Source organism: Nansenia antarctica (genome assembly GCF_963989245.1).
Source record: "Nansenia antarctica genome assembly, chromosome: 14".
NCBI lineage: Eukaryota > Metazoa > Chordata > Actinopteri > Argentiniformes > Microstomatidae > Nansenia > Nansenia antarctica.
The window spans coordinates 5,789,482-5,806,981 of NC_137684.1; the positions used below are offsets into that span (position 1 = coordinate 5,789,482).

At 44.8% G+C, this 17,500-nt stretch overlaps 1 protein-coding gene across 1 annotated transcript in view; it reads left to right on the forward strand.

Annotated features, from left to right (window-relative positions):
• Positions 1-17,500, forward strand: part of LOC308169793 (cGMP-inhibited 3',5'-cyclic phosphodiesterase 3A-like) — a gene marked incomplete at both ends in the record, with an annotated part of 130,385 nt that overhangs the window by 54,713 nt on the left and 58,172 nt on the right. Inside the window, one exon of the mRNA XM_080544540.1 lies at positions 13,654-13,704. Within this exon, the coding sequence (XP_080400666.1) occupies positions 13,654-13,704 (51 nt within the window). The remainder of the gene's footprint in view (positions 1-13,653; positions 13,705-17,500) is intronic.

Genomic DNA, 17,500 nt, shown 5'->3' on the forward strand with positions numbered 1-17,500 from the left:
TCTTTCCTACAATTGTATCAGTCTACAGGAGCTACATATGTATTACTTTATATCAGCTTTGATAGGTTATAGAATTGTCTGTGCTCTTATTTATATTATTTCATATTTGGGGCCGGTTTCACAGACAAGGCTTAAGGCTAATCCTAGACTAAAAAGCATCTTCAATGGAGATTTGACATTGAAAGTGTGATTTAATCCAAGGCTAGGCTTAAGCCTTGTCTGTGAAACCGGCCCTTGGTGTGTCAGGATCAGCAGTAAGCCCTGAACCGAGTTTGACTTCCATCACAGTTCTGTATTCCCCTTGATTCAAAGTAGTGGTTTTAAGGGTATCATTTGTAAGGTGAAATTCACAGTGTCGTAACCGATTTGTTCTGATATAACTCTTTTTTTTCTTTTTTTTTAAACACTGTATTATTGTCTGGAAACTACTGGGCATTGTTAACATTGGGGCCTTTTGGATTTTAGAACACAACCAGAACAAAGTCCATTGGCACCTTTCAGAGTGAGCGGGTTCTGGGTTCTGTGAGGTTCTGTCTCATAAAAACAAACAAACAAGAGAGCACTCTGTTCCCCGGCACGGCTTCAGACGCCTGGTCGGCTCTCCTCTCCTCTCCTCTCCTCTCCTCTCCTCTCCTCTCCTCTCCTCTCCTCTCCTCTCCTCTCCTCTCCTCTCCCCTCCCCTCCTCTCCCCTCCTCTCCTCTCCTCTCCTCTCCTCTCCTCTCCTCTCCTCTCCTCTCCTCTCCTCTCCCCTGCTCTCCTCTCCTTCTCCTCTCCTCTCCTCTCCTCTCCTCTCCTCTCCTCTCCTCTGCTCTGCTCTCCTCTCCCTCTCCTCCTCTCCTCTCCTCTCCTCTCCCCTCCCCTCCCCTCTGCTCCTCTCCCCTCCCCTCCCCTCCCCTCCCCTCCTCTCCTCTCCTCTCCTCTCCTCTCCTCTCCAAGGCCCCAGCCCAGCAGCAGCTTAACAGCCTGTTCTGACTGGACCATTATATTCTAATGGGTTTGGAGGGGCCACGGTGTGCTGAGTTAGGCCTGTGAAGCCAGCTCTCTCTCTCCATCCCTCCCCCCTTCTCTCTCTCTACTCTCCTTCTCTCTCAAAGCCTCTCAAGCTGAAAAGTGTGGGGCTGGCCACCTAATAACCACCAGTGGAAGAGTCAGCCAAGGCTCATACTGAGAAGAGATATGCCTCTGCAAACACATAATGATGATGCTGCCGCTAGATAAGAACTCTAGTTCTCCTAGGATATTGCTTTTTCAATCTAATTATGACACAAAACACATGAACTGTGACACACAGGCCTGTTAGTACATGTACTGGATGTTCATGATGAATGAGATGAGACAAATGGGTCAATGTTGCAGTTGTCACATTTATTTAGTACGAGATGGAGGTTGTTTTGTTTTCTTTAGGCCAGTGTTTGGGATTTTGGATGCATTAGGACACACACACACACACACACACACACACACACACACACACACACAGTGCTGTATCTCCGGTAGAGAGACAGAGGTCAGAGAGAGGTGGTGTTTTAGGACAGTCTCCATCTGGAGGGAACACAAGCCCTCTCAGTGTGATTGGTCATGGTTTAGATTAGGGCAGGGAGTCTGCGGAGAGGGGGAAGCCACTCACACTGTAGATACAGTGCAGATGCAGCCACAGTGTGTGTGTGTGTGTGTGTGTGTGTGTGTGTGTGTGTGTGTGTAGGTGTGTGTGTGTGTGGGTTGCAGCACCCCCCCCCCCTCCTCTTCCCTCCGCCCGGCCCCTTCCCTTTGGCAGCTCACCTCGACGGCTCCCTCCAGCGATGACGCAGATGACCCACACAGACTTGACCCCCGCGGCAGAACCTGTAAAACATTAGCCAGCATGAATAAGAATGACTCCCGGCCCCCGTTATATATATATATGAGTCCTCCCAGATGCTCGCCTCTACGCCCGGGTGAGACCGGAGGAAGAGTCGGAGACGGGCTGCCACGGTCACCTGGACCAGGACCAAGACAGTCAGGGTCAGAGTGGGTTCTGGTGTCTGGGCTCAGGGGCGTTCTAGTCCCCTACTTTGACTACAATGGCGCTACAGTACCGTGTGCTGTACCATATAACACACTTCAATATATCCATGTCAATTATACTTCTTTACTTGCTTGTTTAACCTGAACCTGGACAATTCTTCCTTAGCAGACCACCCCCCCCCCCCCCCCTTACTCATCTACATCTATTTAATAAACACGACTATAATAGAGTTATGTTGTTATAATAGACTATATTAGAGTTATGTTGTTATAATAGACTATATTAGAGTTATGTTGTTATAATAGACTATATTAGAGTTATGTTGCTGAAGCATTTACACAGCAAAGACCTAAGTTCTGGGCCCTGGACAGTCTGGACGGATTGTATGGCAGCTGCTGGACTGAAAAAATCAGGTGCAGTGCTGAGGCACAAACATGTACATTTCAAGCCTGCAAACTGTGACACTTTAAATAACGTGAAAAAATACTATTGTGCAATATGACAACCCTAGTTGACTATCTGAGCAGTATAGTACAGTGGATTGTGTACATAGCCTTTATTTATGTAAACCAGCTCCTTACCTTCTTGTGATTTTTTCTTTTTCTAAAAGTTTTTTTTTTTCCCCTTTCCTAACACCAGGGGAGCCACCCCTCCTAAATTTCGTTGTTTGGTACCTGTACTGTAGCAATGACAATAAAGTCCATTCATTCATTCATTCATTCATTTAGATTAACTAGACTCAGTCAGAACTGATCTGGCTCTACAGCCTCACTGACTTTGAACTTTCAACATGAAGGAGAGTATGAGAGAGTTCAAATTCGCACAAATTCATTGTAGACAGATGTTTGCCTACAATACGTTGTGTTTCAATACTGATCCGCACACAATATAATACTATATTTATTGCTCCATTTTGCAAAGGATTACGTTACCCAACCTGAAACACATACTGCATACATACATACATACATACATACATACATACATACATACATACATACACACACACACACATACACACATCGTACATGCACACATCATACATACATCTAACATACATACATACATACATACATACACAGAGGCGCCCCGTCCATAGAGGCAACCAAGGCAATTGCTTGGGGCCACCAAACAAAAAGGGCCTCCAATTTTTTTTTCACAAATTTTTTTTTTATTCACATTTTTTTTTTCATAATTTTTTTTTTTCCAGGTGGGAGTGTTATATTAGTTTTCTTAAGATAGGATAATAAATAAATCTGTTCAATGGGCATTTGCCAAAGTAGCCTACTGTTAATCAGTATTTATCCTGTATAGAATAGAATAGAATAGAATATACTTTATTGTCGTTGTACAGTTGCCTATACAATGAAATTGTAGTGGCTCTTCCGAAGGTGCAAAAAAACAGAAAACATATTCACATATTCACAAACATATACACATATAAGATAAACATTTATGAACATGTCTTATGTCTACTGTTCAGTGTCTTTGACGCAGTGTATGGTGTATATGAAGATGTTATGACGTTTTATCATGAAAATAATGAACAGCAAGCTAGATCCAAAACTAGGGCCGGTGGAGGAGGGCAATTGTCACATTGGACAGACTACCAAAACAGAAAAATAAAGTATCTTAACGACAGCAAAAGTGATGGATGTCAGAAATACATTACCTGGAGATTCAATAAGGTACTTTTATATGGCAGGATATGGGTTAGGGTTATATGACACCTGTAGCGAGATAGATAGATAGAGCCAAAAGTAAAAAGTCGCTGAGAGACGCAACCAGGGTCTGGCTGGTAATTGTATGACGCGCCAAACAATCCGCTGAGATGAAAAGTACGTTTTAGAGCATTTATTGAATAGAACAATCAAACTTGGCGACGTACAAAAATAATCCATAAGCGATCAAAACCAGAAAAATAACAAACTATGCGTATAGAATATGCGTATACTGCGGTCAACAAAAATACATCGCTCCCCTCTCTCTCCAAGTACCACCATGCAAGGTGCGCAGGTGCTTAAATTACCTTGCAATATCACCCCCCATAACCATATGACTTCTCAATACGGTGATCTAGGCAATAAACAAACAATCAAAGTAAACTCACAATAAACCCATTAGCCTGTTATACTAAATACCCCCTAAATCATATTCATACCTCCTACAACACCTCAGGCCTTTGGGTCGGGTGGTTCATGGAGGCAGACTGAAAGGACACACATTCATTGCCTATTTCATAAATGTTCTCCATATAACAACGTCGATCATTGATCGGCAACGACACTATATAATTGTTTGCCTGACTGGCAATCGGATTTGGGCAGTCTGGGGATTTACACGGCAAATCAAATGAAGAACTACAAATCCCAGATGACAGGGAGATGACGTATGACTGCTCTGATAAATCAACCCCTATTTCATTAATTTTCTCTATATAACGACGTCGATCATTGATCGGCAACGACACTATATAATAGTTTGCCTAACTGGCCACCGGATTTGGGCTCCTAATATCTAAAAAGCACTACGGTTTTCTTATTTTATCGGATTAAAGTAGCGAAGACCAGAAATTCCCATTGACCGCCAGTCAAACTTCTCCCCTTCTATCACCCAAAAAGGGGCGTGATCATTCTGATGACAGGGAGATGACGCGCAATTGCTCTGATGAATTGTAGTTTATTGATAGCTGGCTAGTCTCGCGGTGCCAGCCGTTTCCACTTCCGCTTTGCTCTCGCTCCAAACGTCTGGAGACCTTTATAGAACGGATTCTATGTGCCGCCCGGAGCGAGCGGCAAATCTAGGACACTGATAGGCCGGACCGATGGGAAGCACCGCCCCCCCGTCCTTCTCATTGGTTCATCGGGGCAGTTTTTTTTAAAAAGTTAACTATTCATTTGTTACGTATTTATTTGACATCTGGGTACAAAATACAAATAGTTAATACATCATGTAGCCTATATTAAAGCCTTTAAAAATGATTCATGATAAGATCCATCATTTACATGCATTTACATGCATCATTTACATGCTCCATGTTGCATGTAATTTGTATGCTACTTGTGGTCCAGTATGTCGCAATGTGTAGGTGTGCTACTGTACCTGTGGTCATGTACTGTTTTTACTGTTTCTACTGTTTTTACTGTTTTTATGTCATGTGCTTTGCATGTTTTTAAGTGCTTTTATTATGTCAAATGTAATTGTTGTGTTGTGGCTGTCTTGGCCAGGGCTCCTTTGTAAAAGAGACAGTTTTTTTACTTACACACACACGAGCGCGCGCATATGCGCGAACTTCGTAAAACCGTATTATATTTTAGTGTCAGGGAAATAAATACATTTTAAAATGTCCACATCGTCACCCGCCTAAGACCCTTATCAGGGGCCTCCATAATGTTGTTTGCTTAGGGCCCCCAAAAGTCTAGGGGCTCCACTGTACATACATACATACATACATACTTCATACATGCACACACACACACACACACACACACACACACACATACACACACATACATACATACATACACATGTGTATTGATGTAGCCTCTTCTTTAACTCATTCAGTGCCGAAGGTTAATAAAGTCACCCCAAAAAAACATTCTAGAGTGCCAAGGGTGACTTTATTCACCAAAAAATGCATTAATGATGTTTCATTTTGTAGCCAATCAAAGTATTGTCGCTGGGTAAAACACCACATAGAACACTTGGCACTCCAAGTGGTGAGTGTTCTGGAGCCCTTTGGCAGTTGGTTAGTCTTGTTCAGTGATCTGAAGTGAAGTCCTCCTGCAGCCAGTAGTTGACCTTCAGAGATGTGATGATGACCAAAGGTGCAGTAAGGTAATCCAACACATGGTTGTGATCATGAGAATATCTCCACCTGCAGGTGAAATACATCATTACACAGCATTTGACTATCATTTCTCATCAACACCAAACATGGTAGTGTTATTACTGTCCTATATAGTGTTATTACTGTCCTATGTAGTGTTACTAGTGTCCTGGGTAGTGTTACTAGTGTCCTGGGTAGTGTTACTAGTGTCCTGGGTAGTGTTACTAGTGTCCTGGGTAGTGTTACTAGTGTCCTGGGTAGTGTTACTAGTGTCCTGGGTAGTGTTACTAGTGTCCTGTGTGTCGGGTTACTGTCCTACTACGTGCAGACACATTACGTGCATCATTCTACAATTTGCGTACGTTTGGCTTGCTGTTCTTTCTGTAAGACTCAGATTGGCTGTATGGATTCTCTTCTGCAGGAGACCTGTATGACACAATATGAATGTTCTCTTGAATCTTCTGCAGGAGATAATTGGCTACGGGAGGATCAAGTAAACAGATCGCTGGAAGACCACTCAGACTAAGCCCTGGTATCTGGGAAGTCTGCAGAACTGTGTGTGTGTGTGTGTGTGTGTGTGTGTGTGTGTGTGTGTGTGTATGCGCGTGTGTGGGTGTGTGTGTGTTTGCACACAGTAATCCTAATGCCAGAGCATGGCCCGATTAATGAGACAGGGAAAAGGCTGCCAGACCCAGTGGGTTGAGTTGATTGGTAACCACTGGGATTGACGTCACTCTACTATGGGGTACCACTCCAACACCACTCCCCAATAACAAACCGGACATCACCGTTAACCATTTTCGATATGTCAACATTTTAATTTACTAGTTAGCTACTTTTAGGCTAATGTGTGCTTATTGCTAGCAAAGTTGTTTACAAATAAAATGTTCACAAATAAAACCGTAACACACTTATAGTATCTGCCGTTAGTTACAATACTCTGTAACTCTTTTCGTATTTTTTTTACTGTTGTTCAGTGACATGGCTTTTCTGTTGAAAAAACAATTGCACATGAGCCCCTGACAGGAAGCGACCTCCTAGTGCAGGGCAGAGTACCTTTGCATTAACTGCATAGAAATCGTCCATGAAAACGTAATGAAATAACAGGGTCATTGTTTTCTTGTGGTGCTCTGTGGCTCAGTTAGTAGAGTATGATGCTAACAACACTTAGGTTGTGGCTTCAATTCCTACTGGGACCATATATACTGAAATGTATACACTCACTGCAATGTAAGTCACTTTGGATAAAAGCGTCACCTAAATGGCATCCATTCCATTCTTGCTACTGGTAACTACCAATAATTACTGATAAATACCATGGTTATTACCATGTTATTACCCACTTATTCTAATAATAATAATCATAATAATAGCTGCAATGCAAAGTTCTGCTCTAATACTTCAAATGTAATGTAATAAATGTAAAGTGCTTTAAAAAATGTAAATTGTTCTATTACTTAAGTGCACAGAGTGGTGTTCAACCTCCCCCCCCTTCGCACCCTGCACTGGCTCCCGATACCAGCTTGCATCCAATTAAATACCCTGGTGCTTGCCAGGCAGCAAATGGGACAGCCCCTGCCTACCTGCAGGCAATGGTCACCCCCCAAACTTCAGCCTGTGCACTCCGCTCCTCCACCTCTGCTGGCCGACCTCTACGCCAACGTGGCAGTCACGCTGCCCGGTCACGTCTCTTCAACACACTCGCTCCCTGCTGGTGGAACGAGCTTCCCACAGCTGTCAGAACTGCAGAGTCACTCCCCATCTTCCGTTGTAGACTGAAGACCTCCATCTCTTCAGGTTACACCTTAACTGCTCCTCCAGAGACATCTACTACCCCACAGCACTGTGTCTCCTGAGACACCTGCTTCCCCCTATACTGTGTCTCCTGAGACACCTGCTTCCCCCTATACTGTGTCTCCTGAGACACCTGCTTCCCCCTATACTGTGTCTCCTAAGATTTCCCTCCATGGACTGTTTCTCCAGTCTATACTTTTAATAAACTATTAAAATTACTACTACTATGTATATATATATAAACTATTAAATATAAACTATTAAAATTACTACGACTATATATATTTATAATTATTACTACTAATATATATACCGGTATATATATTTATATTTCTTTCTTATTCTATCACGACGACTGCCAATGGCCCCTGGCCTGAGCTAGGTTACTCCTCTTGCTACGACTATGAATTGATGATTTACTTGCTTAGTCAAAATGTATCGATTGTAAGTCGCTTTGGAATAAGGCGTCTGCTAAATGCCGAAAATGTAAAGAGTGATGCTAGTTAGTTAGCTTGTCTATATTTGCACTCTCTCCAGTCAGTCTAGTGTGCTAGCATGAATGATGATCCAAGCAGACAGTTATCAACTACCCTGATATGAAGCCACTAATGAGGAACAAATGGGATGCAGACAAAATGGAAGGGTGGAGAGACAGACAGAGAGAGAGAGAGAGAGAGAGAGAGAGAGAGAGAGAGAGAGAGAGAGAGAGAGAGAGAGAGACAGACAGACAGAGAGAGAGAGAGAGAGAGAGACAGACAGAGAGAGAGAGAGAGAGAGAGAGACAGACAGAGAGAGAGAGAGAGAGAGAGAGAGAGAGAGAGGGAGAGGGAGAGGGAGAGGGAGAGGGAGAGAGAGACAGAGAGAGAGAGAGAGAGAGAGAGAGTTGAAAAAATGGAGGATGGTTCATGAATGAGTGATTATGAAACGGCTAGCCGTAATCTTGCACAGAGCTATATTAGGCCTCAGCAGTTTCCGGTCCGCTTGTCACATGCTGTTAAAAGTGCTCCAGAGCCAAGATGGAGTTGGCCAGAGTGACGTGAGGACAGTGGGCGCGTATGCGTATGCGTTTTCAGGTTGAGCGGTCTGCAACTGGCACACGGGGGGCACTGCGCTACGGCTCAAACCCGTTTCCTATCGGCGAGCCCCTTGTGTTGCTCTGTCTGAGTGTGGTCTGACTCCAGGTGAGGCTAGTGGAGGTAGAAATCGGAGGACGGGTTCATTGCAACGCACGGAACGGAATCAAGAACGCTATCCAACCCCCCCCGTTCCTCATTCCGTTCGATGCATTTACAATGAGCCCCGTCCTCCGATTTCTACCTCTACCAGCCTTTCCTGATGTAGCTCCTCATCCAACAGCATGTTTAACATGGGAGCTTATTTCAGTGATGTTTGTGCTTTGGATGGGTCCTCTCCTACACTCACCGGTGTTGATTTAGCACCTCTGTGGCCGGCTTGCTTGCTGTGGCCGTGGGCCATGGTGGGGCCAGGCTTTGGCTGCCCAGTGGCATTCAGACTACACTCCTCTTTAACCTCCAAACACATCTAGGCCAAAGGTTTGAAGGATTGTGGAAGCATTGGTTTGAATGCAGTAAGTTGCTAGCTGGATGGTTGTTGCAGAGGAATGTGTTGTTGTTGTAGTTGTTGTTGTTGTTTTTTTTAAAATAGATTTTTTTAGGGCATTTCTTCTTTTTTATTGGGATAGATACAGGAGAGATTGACAGGAAGGATGTGTGAGAGAGAGGAGGGATGACGTGCGAGGTATGTCGAGGGTCGGAATTGAACCAGAAACGTTGCGATGATTGCTTGCTACCCCACTGAGTTCCGCAGGAATGGGTTTTACGTAGCATGGGATCGCATGTTTTTCCAAAGACAATGGTTTTTGGGGTTTATAATTCCTTTTATCATAGTTAACATTATATTAATGTGAGAGGAGCCGCTCTAGTGTGATTGCTGTGTGTGTCCCTGTCGAGTCTCAACAAATCTCCCGTGACAAAGTCACATTGGGACAGACGGTGAAAGACCGCCTCCAGACTTTATGTCTCAAGATGCCACAGAGGGAGCCTTGAGGTGGCCTCCGTGGGCCCTTGGGGACAGACCGGGCCAGCTGCCTCCTCTAAACCAGCCCTCCTGGCCTCTAGTAGAAGATGACCCCCCCCCCCCCCCCCCATCTCTGCCCTTCAGGACCTGAGGGGCTGCAGATGTTAAGTTCGGCGGTCCTAATGCTTCAACTAATGATTAAACTGTCCACTCGGGTTTTGTGGTTAGGAGTGGAGGCTGGTGGAGGTTTTTTCTTCAATTATAATGAGCCCCATCCTCTGATTTCTACCTCCACTAGCCTCCCCTGGTGGTTAGCTGTCATTACCTGGATCTGTAGGGCATGTGTTCCATGACCTAACTAGCTTCTGAACTTTGAATGTACTCCTATGGTACTGTAGGTATCAGGAATATCACTTTGGATCACGATGCCGCGGCAAACCTCCAGAAGGTTTTGGCGAATTCGAGCTCGAGCCGTATAAAAATGCCTGATGCCTGATTGAGTGTGTCATGTTGTTCTAACTGGTAGCGAACCTCTAGCGATCGAAAGACATGGATTTCTACGATTCCATCAAAAAGAACGAAAAAAAAATAATACACAAAAAAGTTTGTCGGTAGGAGGCTGGTTTCAAATCCTCGTAAATCAAATCTTTATTGCTCTAAACGAGGGAGAAGCATTGTAAAAACCTGGCGTAGTATGACTTATGGGACAGCGTAATGAATCTAACAGAGGGTGAAATAAAGGGCATAACTTCGGCGGAGTTGTTATTTCTCTCAGTAGGTGCACTTGTATTTTTAAGACAAAAACAAATCCATTTGGAGATCTTACTGCGAAGACTGGCTGTCTCTCGACGTCTGGAAGGGGTCCATGAAAAACGTTTTGGAGATTTTCTAAGAAATCATTCATGTGTGGTTTTACCTCTTCAGACAAAATATCAGGTCTATGTTGTCGAAGGTTATGAAGTATGAGTTATACCGTGCTCTCACCTCCCCCTCACCTCGACACAACAGACCTAGGATAGAAGTATTGGTAACACTTCATTTGGATAGTCTCCAACGAGATGGTTTGGAGATGGATTTGGAGACGTTCAACTCACTGTCAACAACGTTTCAACTAACTATCCACTAGCTCTAAACCGTAACCTTAACTGAAGCATACAGATGTTGTGTGGCTACTGTTTAGGCATGTCCCGTAGGCCTAGATTTCAACACTCTCACTCCCACTACCATCATCACGTTGATCTGGATTTTCAGCTCCAGAGTTGCAGGACTTGAGGATGATGCTGTTTATAGTGTTGACCGAACAGTGGATGTGGAAATCGGAAGATGGGCTCATTGTAATGCAATTAATGGAATCAGGAATAGCATTCCACTTTGGTACCGTTCCTCATTCCATTCCATGCAATGAGCTAAATCCTCCCATGTGTACCTCCACCCGCCTCCACTGTAACTGAAGCAGTGTTGATGACAGTGTGTTGACATATGTAATAGGAGGTAATGATGCTGACAGCTTAACAAAGCAAACCACAAGAGACTCTTCAAGCCTCAACACCAATACAGGAACAGTGTGTGTGTGTGTGTGTGTGCGTGTGTGTGTGTGTGTGTGTGTGTGTGTGTGTGTGTGTGTGTGTGTGTGCGTGCGTACTGTATGTGACAGTCACACAACATTCACACACAATAGATTTATTTTTTCATCAAAGTTCAGGCGCAAAACCTTCAACAAGTTTGATTCCACAGTGGCCAAGTAGTATTAAAGTCACCCCAGGCTGAATCAGGCTCTGTTCCTCTTCTTCTTCTTCTTCTTCTTCCTCCTCCTCTTCTCCCTCCTTCCTCTTGTTTGGCGAGATCAAAGGGCGGGTGTAGAACTCTGCACGGTCTGGGTGCTGGTTCTCAGAGGGAGCAGATGAAAGGTTGTTACGTAAGTCTGAAGGGCTGTTTATGTGTCTGCGTCTGGAGAGCCTCACTGATATTAGCAGTTTGTGCTAATGGTCCACGACTGTGCTGCGATCTCCAAAGGCTCGTCACTGGAGCCCTAAAAGAAGAAGGCAAATATTTCATTTCTGGCCGGACAGAGACAGTACTTATCGTCCCCGGTCATTTACATCTCCTGCGTCAACGTTTTTACATAGCTGAACACTTGTTGACTTGTTGCAGATGATGCCTGGTCCACTTTAACGCATGAGAGTGTTTTATATATATATATATATATATATATATATACAGTATACACTTGATAAAACTTCAGGATGACTCATAGATATTTGTGCGTTGTCCATTAAGGCGGTCTCTTTGGGTTAAGCTTTGTTTTACAGAGAGAGGAGGGAGGGGGGAGAAAGAACTTGTACATCCAGGACTCTTAAAGGAAGACAGAGCAGATTATACAGTAGATACGTAGATATGTAGATACACTGAATATAAGGTCCCAAATGTCTATTGGTCTATCTTTTTTTTGTATTTTATATGTATTTTATTGAATCTATTATTCAATTGTCACTTTATTTTGTTTTTGGGGTCTGCACTGCTGTAACACCTGAATTTCCCCTTACGGATCAATAAAGTATGCTGTACGTATCTATCTATCTATCTATCTTTCTATTTATCTATCTATCTCTCTCTCTCTCTCTCTCTCTCTCTCTCTCTCTCTATCTATCTATATCTATCTGTCTGTCTGTCTGTCTGTCTATCTATCTATCTATCTATCTATCTATCTATCTGTCTATATACTGTATCTGTCTATCTATCTGTCTATCTACATGTAAATAGAACTTTACAGTATGGTTAATTCTACAAAGCTACAGAGAGAGAGGTCACCCGTTCAGTGAAATTCAACAGTAATTTTAATTCTACCAAACTATATATAGAGAGAGAGACAGAGCGTGTGAGAGAGAGAGACATAGGTACCCAGAACCAGCTTGAGTTACTGTAACATGTCGGTGAAACATTAAGCATGGGAGATGACCGTGACCTTACATTCTTCAGCCTGTCACTGTTGTGACAGTGGTATAGTGATTGTTTATTGATTGGCTCAAACGGCATACAATTGTGTTGCCAGAGACCTGACAGGGAGGGGACGGGATCGGGGGGGGGGGGGACCTATTTAGCCGTGGCACACAGTGGCGGGGCTCAGGCCATTCCTGATTTACTGCAGCAGATTATTCTCTCCTGACCCCTTGATAAGGCCACAGGAAGTCCACTGCAGGCTTTGTTTAGAGTTGCACTGTGGGAAAGCACTCCACAGATCAGTCATACAGCACCACCACACTGCAGCTCCCATGTTTCCACTCAGACCACAACCTCAACCCCCCCCCCCCCACCGCCTTCTCCCCCACCCCACACACACACAGTAAATTAAACTTTAATTATCAATACAGCTCTTATGCTGGATTCCCAACCTCAGTGTGCAGCTGCATTATGTCCGTGGTGGAGCAGAGGAGCGTTGTGGAGGTTTGGGGGTGGAGGGGTGGGGGGGCTTTCGTAGCTCGGTAGGAAAGCCCTAATAGAAGCAGCGGGGGTTTATGTTCTGTCCCATGAACGCCCCTGTGTTGTGTTGTGTGGAGCAGACAGCGAAGCGGGAGTGCGTGATTGGTGTCAGCGTTGAGCTCCGTCACCGGGTGACTCCTAGGCAAGTGTAAAATGGCTTTACGAGGCCTGTGGGAGGACACAGCACCTGGTAATTAGAGAACATAAAAGTCCTCAGCCTCCGCTGGCCCATTAAGCTGTGAAAGGAACCAAAGTAAACCAAACCTGACTGTGAAATTGAATTAGAAGCCTGTGCTTAATGGAAAGTGAAAAATAGACAAACCCTCAAGCATTTGTCCCCCCCCCCCCCCCCTCCCTGCCCTCCCCCTTTTCTCTCCTTTATCTGACTCTCATTTTGAGCATTGTTGAACAGGAGCAATGAGTGATGATGAGGCAAGGCTTTTCCTCAGAGGAAGGAAAAGATGTCCACTGGTTAAATGTGCTTCTCTCTCTCTGTGTGTTTCTCTACAGATGCTCCCCCACTCAGAATGGGACCACAAGAGAGGCTCTCGAGGATCACAGGTTAGTGTTGGCTCCCCACAGAGAGAGGACGAGAGAGAGAGAGAGAGAGAGAGAGAGAGAGAGAGAGATTGAGATACAGAGAGAGAGAGAGCATGAGAGAGAGAGATTGAGAGAGAGAGAGAGAGGACGAGAGAGAGAGAGAGAGAGAGAGAGAGAGAGAGATTGAGATAGTATTTACCAAACGGTAGCACCACTAATAAAGCTCTCCACTCACTGCAGACCAAGCAGTGACATCTCTCTACCTGTACATTCCATCAAATGAAGGGTGTAGCATCTTCATAAAGGCTGGAGCGGAGACTTAAGATCCACCCTACCCTGAGGACAGGGTTTGGGAGCTGGCTGCACGGCTTTCATTACATTAACATTTACATTTTTGCCATTTAGCAGACGTAGCTTATTCCAAAGCGACTTTACAATCAATACATTTGACTAAGTAAGTGAATCAACTATCCACTAGTTATAGCAGGAGAAAGTAATCTATGGTCAGGCCTGGGGCCTTTGGCAGTCGTCGTGCAAGAAGAAAGAAGTTTTTTTTTTTTTTTTTTTAAGACTCAGGAGAAACAGTACAGGGGGGGTAGTCAATGTCTTTGGAGAAACAGTACAGAGGGGTAGTAGATATTTCAGGAGGGACAGTTAAGGTGTAGCCTGAGGAGATGGGTCTGCAGTCTCCGACGGAGGATGGGGAGTGATTCTACAGTTCTGACTAGCCAGAAGCCTATTTAAGTCTTTTTGGGCTAGGGGATTGTAGGACAGTGGAGACAGAAATCGTAGGACTAGCTCATTGTAATGCATGGAATGACGAATGGTATCAAACACATACTGTATGTTCGATACTGCATGTGTTTGCTGCCCCTTCGTAGGTACCAGTAGCCAGTCCTATGATCTCCCCCTGAGTGGAGGAGGTAGGTACCAGTAGCCAGTCCTATGATCTCCCCCTGAGTGGAGGAGGTAGGTACCAGTAGCCAGTCCTATGATCTCCCCCTGACAGTGGCGGGCGGTGCATTTCACACCTAGGCCTTCAGTGATGTCCGACACATTCCTACCTGAATTATTCTACCTCTTAATACCATCGTTATGACGCCATGGCTCTAGAAACTAGACAGAAACACAGTATAACCGGGCGTTGCATCACCTTAACATAGTCAGACAAGTACAACAGAGTTATATTAATATTTCCGAAGCATTTTTTATCAATAAATCCGCATTTACAATGAAGAGTGTTAAACTAACATCTTTAAGATCGCTACATTACCCACGTCTGTCGTCTCGTCCACCATAATAGCGACAAAGGGTGCCTTTTTAATCTCCATTTTGATCTCTTCTCATCACTTCAGCAATAGCAAAAATCAGGTCGTTTTGTATTTTGCCTGACGTCCCAGTAAACACTTTGTTTGTGGACAGGTGGTAATGTAAATTTGGGTTGTTTTCAGCCAGAAAAGAAAGAAGCTCAACGTAGTATCCTCTGTTTGTGGACTCGGTGCTTTCATCGTGTCCCCTAAATGAAAGTTATTGTTTACCCAAAAACAGGACACAATCGATCAGTATTATCGATCAGTCAACGAAAGCTTTCGTTGTGGAGCTCCGTTTCGCTGCGCACTTTCAAAAGTTTCACATCTACCGGCATAGTTACGCATCTCAATAGTGAATATCAATAGTGCGTATCAATAGTGCATATCAATAGTGCGTATCCAATCAAAAGACGTGCTGGGTGCTGACATCATTGAGCCTTACAGCAGGCGCCGTTGTTGCTTTTGCTCGCATCTACGTAGGTTTACTAGGTACGCCACAGGTTTTCTCATTCCAACGTTAAGTTACAGGTCGAATTCGCGGCACCGTTTATTGTGCAGGCAGGCAGATTTTGGAGCCCCCTAGCAACACATTTTGATTGGATAAAAGCTCTAACATAAAGGCCAGCCCTCCAAATCTCAATCGGAGACTGGAAGCAGCGCAACCAAGAGGAAAGCTATGAAATGAAGAGAATAGACTATGGGGAATCATTAATACATATTTGTGGAAAAAATATATTAAAATAAAATGTATATTCTGATGATGTTTAGGCCAGCAGAGAAGGCCTTGCTGGCCCTGACGGCACACCACTGCCCCCTGAGTGGAGGAGGTAGGTACCAGTAGCCAGTCCTATGATCTCCCCCTGAGTGGAGGAGGTAGGTACCAGTAGCCAGTCCTATGATCTCCCCCTGAGTGGAGGAGGTAGGTACCAGTAGCCAGTCCTATGATCTCCCCCTGAGTGGAGGAGGTAGGTACCAGTAGCCAGTCCTATGATCTCCCCCTGAGTGGAGGAGGTAGGTACCAGTAGCCAGTCCTATGATCTCCCCCTGAGTGGAGGAGGTAGGGCAGGGGGCACAGGTACAGTAATGAGGCAGGGGGAGAGGGAGAGGGCTAACACAACATGTCAATGTCAATGTCCCTGTGGGCCTCTTTGTCCTGTTTCCTGCATGGTGCCAGGGAAGGTGGTTGGGGGGGGTGGGTGGCAAGGGGCGGCAAGGGGCAAACGCATGGCGCTTCTACAGTATAGAATCAAGGGGGGCAAGGTTTCAGAGTTCATAAGAACAAGAACAAACAATGCCCCCAGTGCTGGCATGGCCATGTGTGAACGTGTACTATACTGCGCGTTCCCTAATCAGGAGGATATCCTTCTCAAGTGGATGGATGGTGGGCCCGGTGGCTGCACTCAGTCCCAGGGAGTAGAGCCACTGTAGGGAGCGAGGGAGGCTGGTGGAGGTAGAAATGGAGGTAGATGCGTTGATACCATTCCTCATTCCGTTCCATGCATTACGATGAGCCTGTCCTACGATGTCTACTTCTACCAGCCTCCCCTGGTAGGTAGGTACACTGCATATCTTAGGTTTGGCGAAACAGAATCATTTGACAATGTGGAATGTGTCTCTCCCAAGAAGAGGATGAAGAAGTTGGACTTCTGGAGGTTTTTTGCTTTTTTTTTTAGAAATGCGTAGGATAGCTATATGAGATTGAGCTTACTGAAATGACAGTGTGAGCCCCTACTGAAATGACAGTATTGTCATACTGAAATGACAGTTTGAGCCACCTGAAATGACAATATTATAATACTGAAATGACAGTATTGTCATACTGAAATGACAGTTTGCGCCACCTGAAATGACAGTATTATCATACTGAAATGACAGTATTATCATACTGAAATGACAGCATTAGCCTACCGAAATGTTGTCCGCCCCGGCATAAGCGATTTGTTATGAGGGTTACCAGGGAAACGTACGCCTGGCTTGATTGATGGGTTCCCTGGCCTGACATTCTGACTCCTCAGCTCATTCCTAGTCTTTTATTTGGATAGGTATACGGGTTCCGTCAGTGGAATCTCCTAAACGTCCAGACTGACAAGATGTTTAAGACGTTGAGGCTAGAGTTGGCGTCGTGTCCGAGCTGGCGGCGCTTGTTTCCCCGTTGGCTAGCTCCCCTGGCCCGCGTCGTGTTTCAGCGAGGCCGGTAGCTCAGTGCCACACCAGAAAGGCCCAACGGGTGCGTAAATCACACAGCCTTCTCCAAAGCTGTTGACCAGAGGGGATTTATTGATTTCTGCAGCGCCATATTTGCCAACAAGCACACATTAGCAGGCTCATTTTCCCAACCGCATCGGTTTTTTTCCGCCTCAAAACCGTGTGGGTGGATGTTTTAACTTACGGATCGACACAAGTTATGTATGGAAAGAGCTGTTAAAATATTTTTATACTTCACTTGAAAACACATTGGTTTTGGAACATTACGTGGGGGAGATTATCAGAGAAAAAAGGGCTTGGCG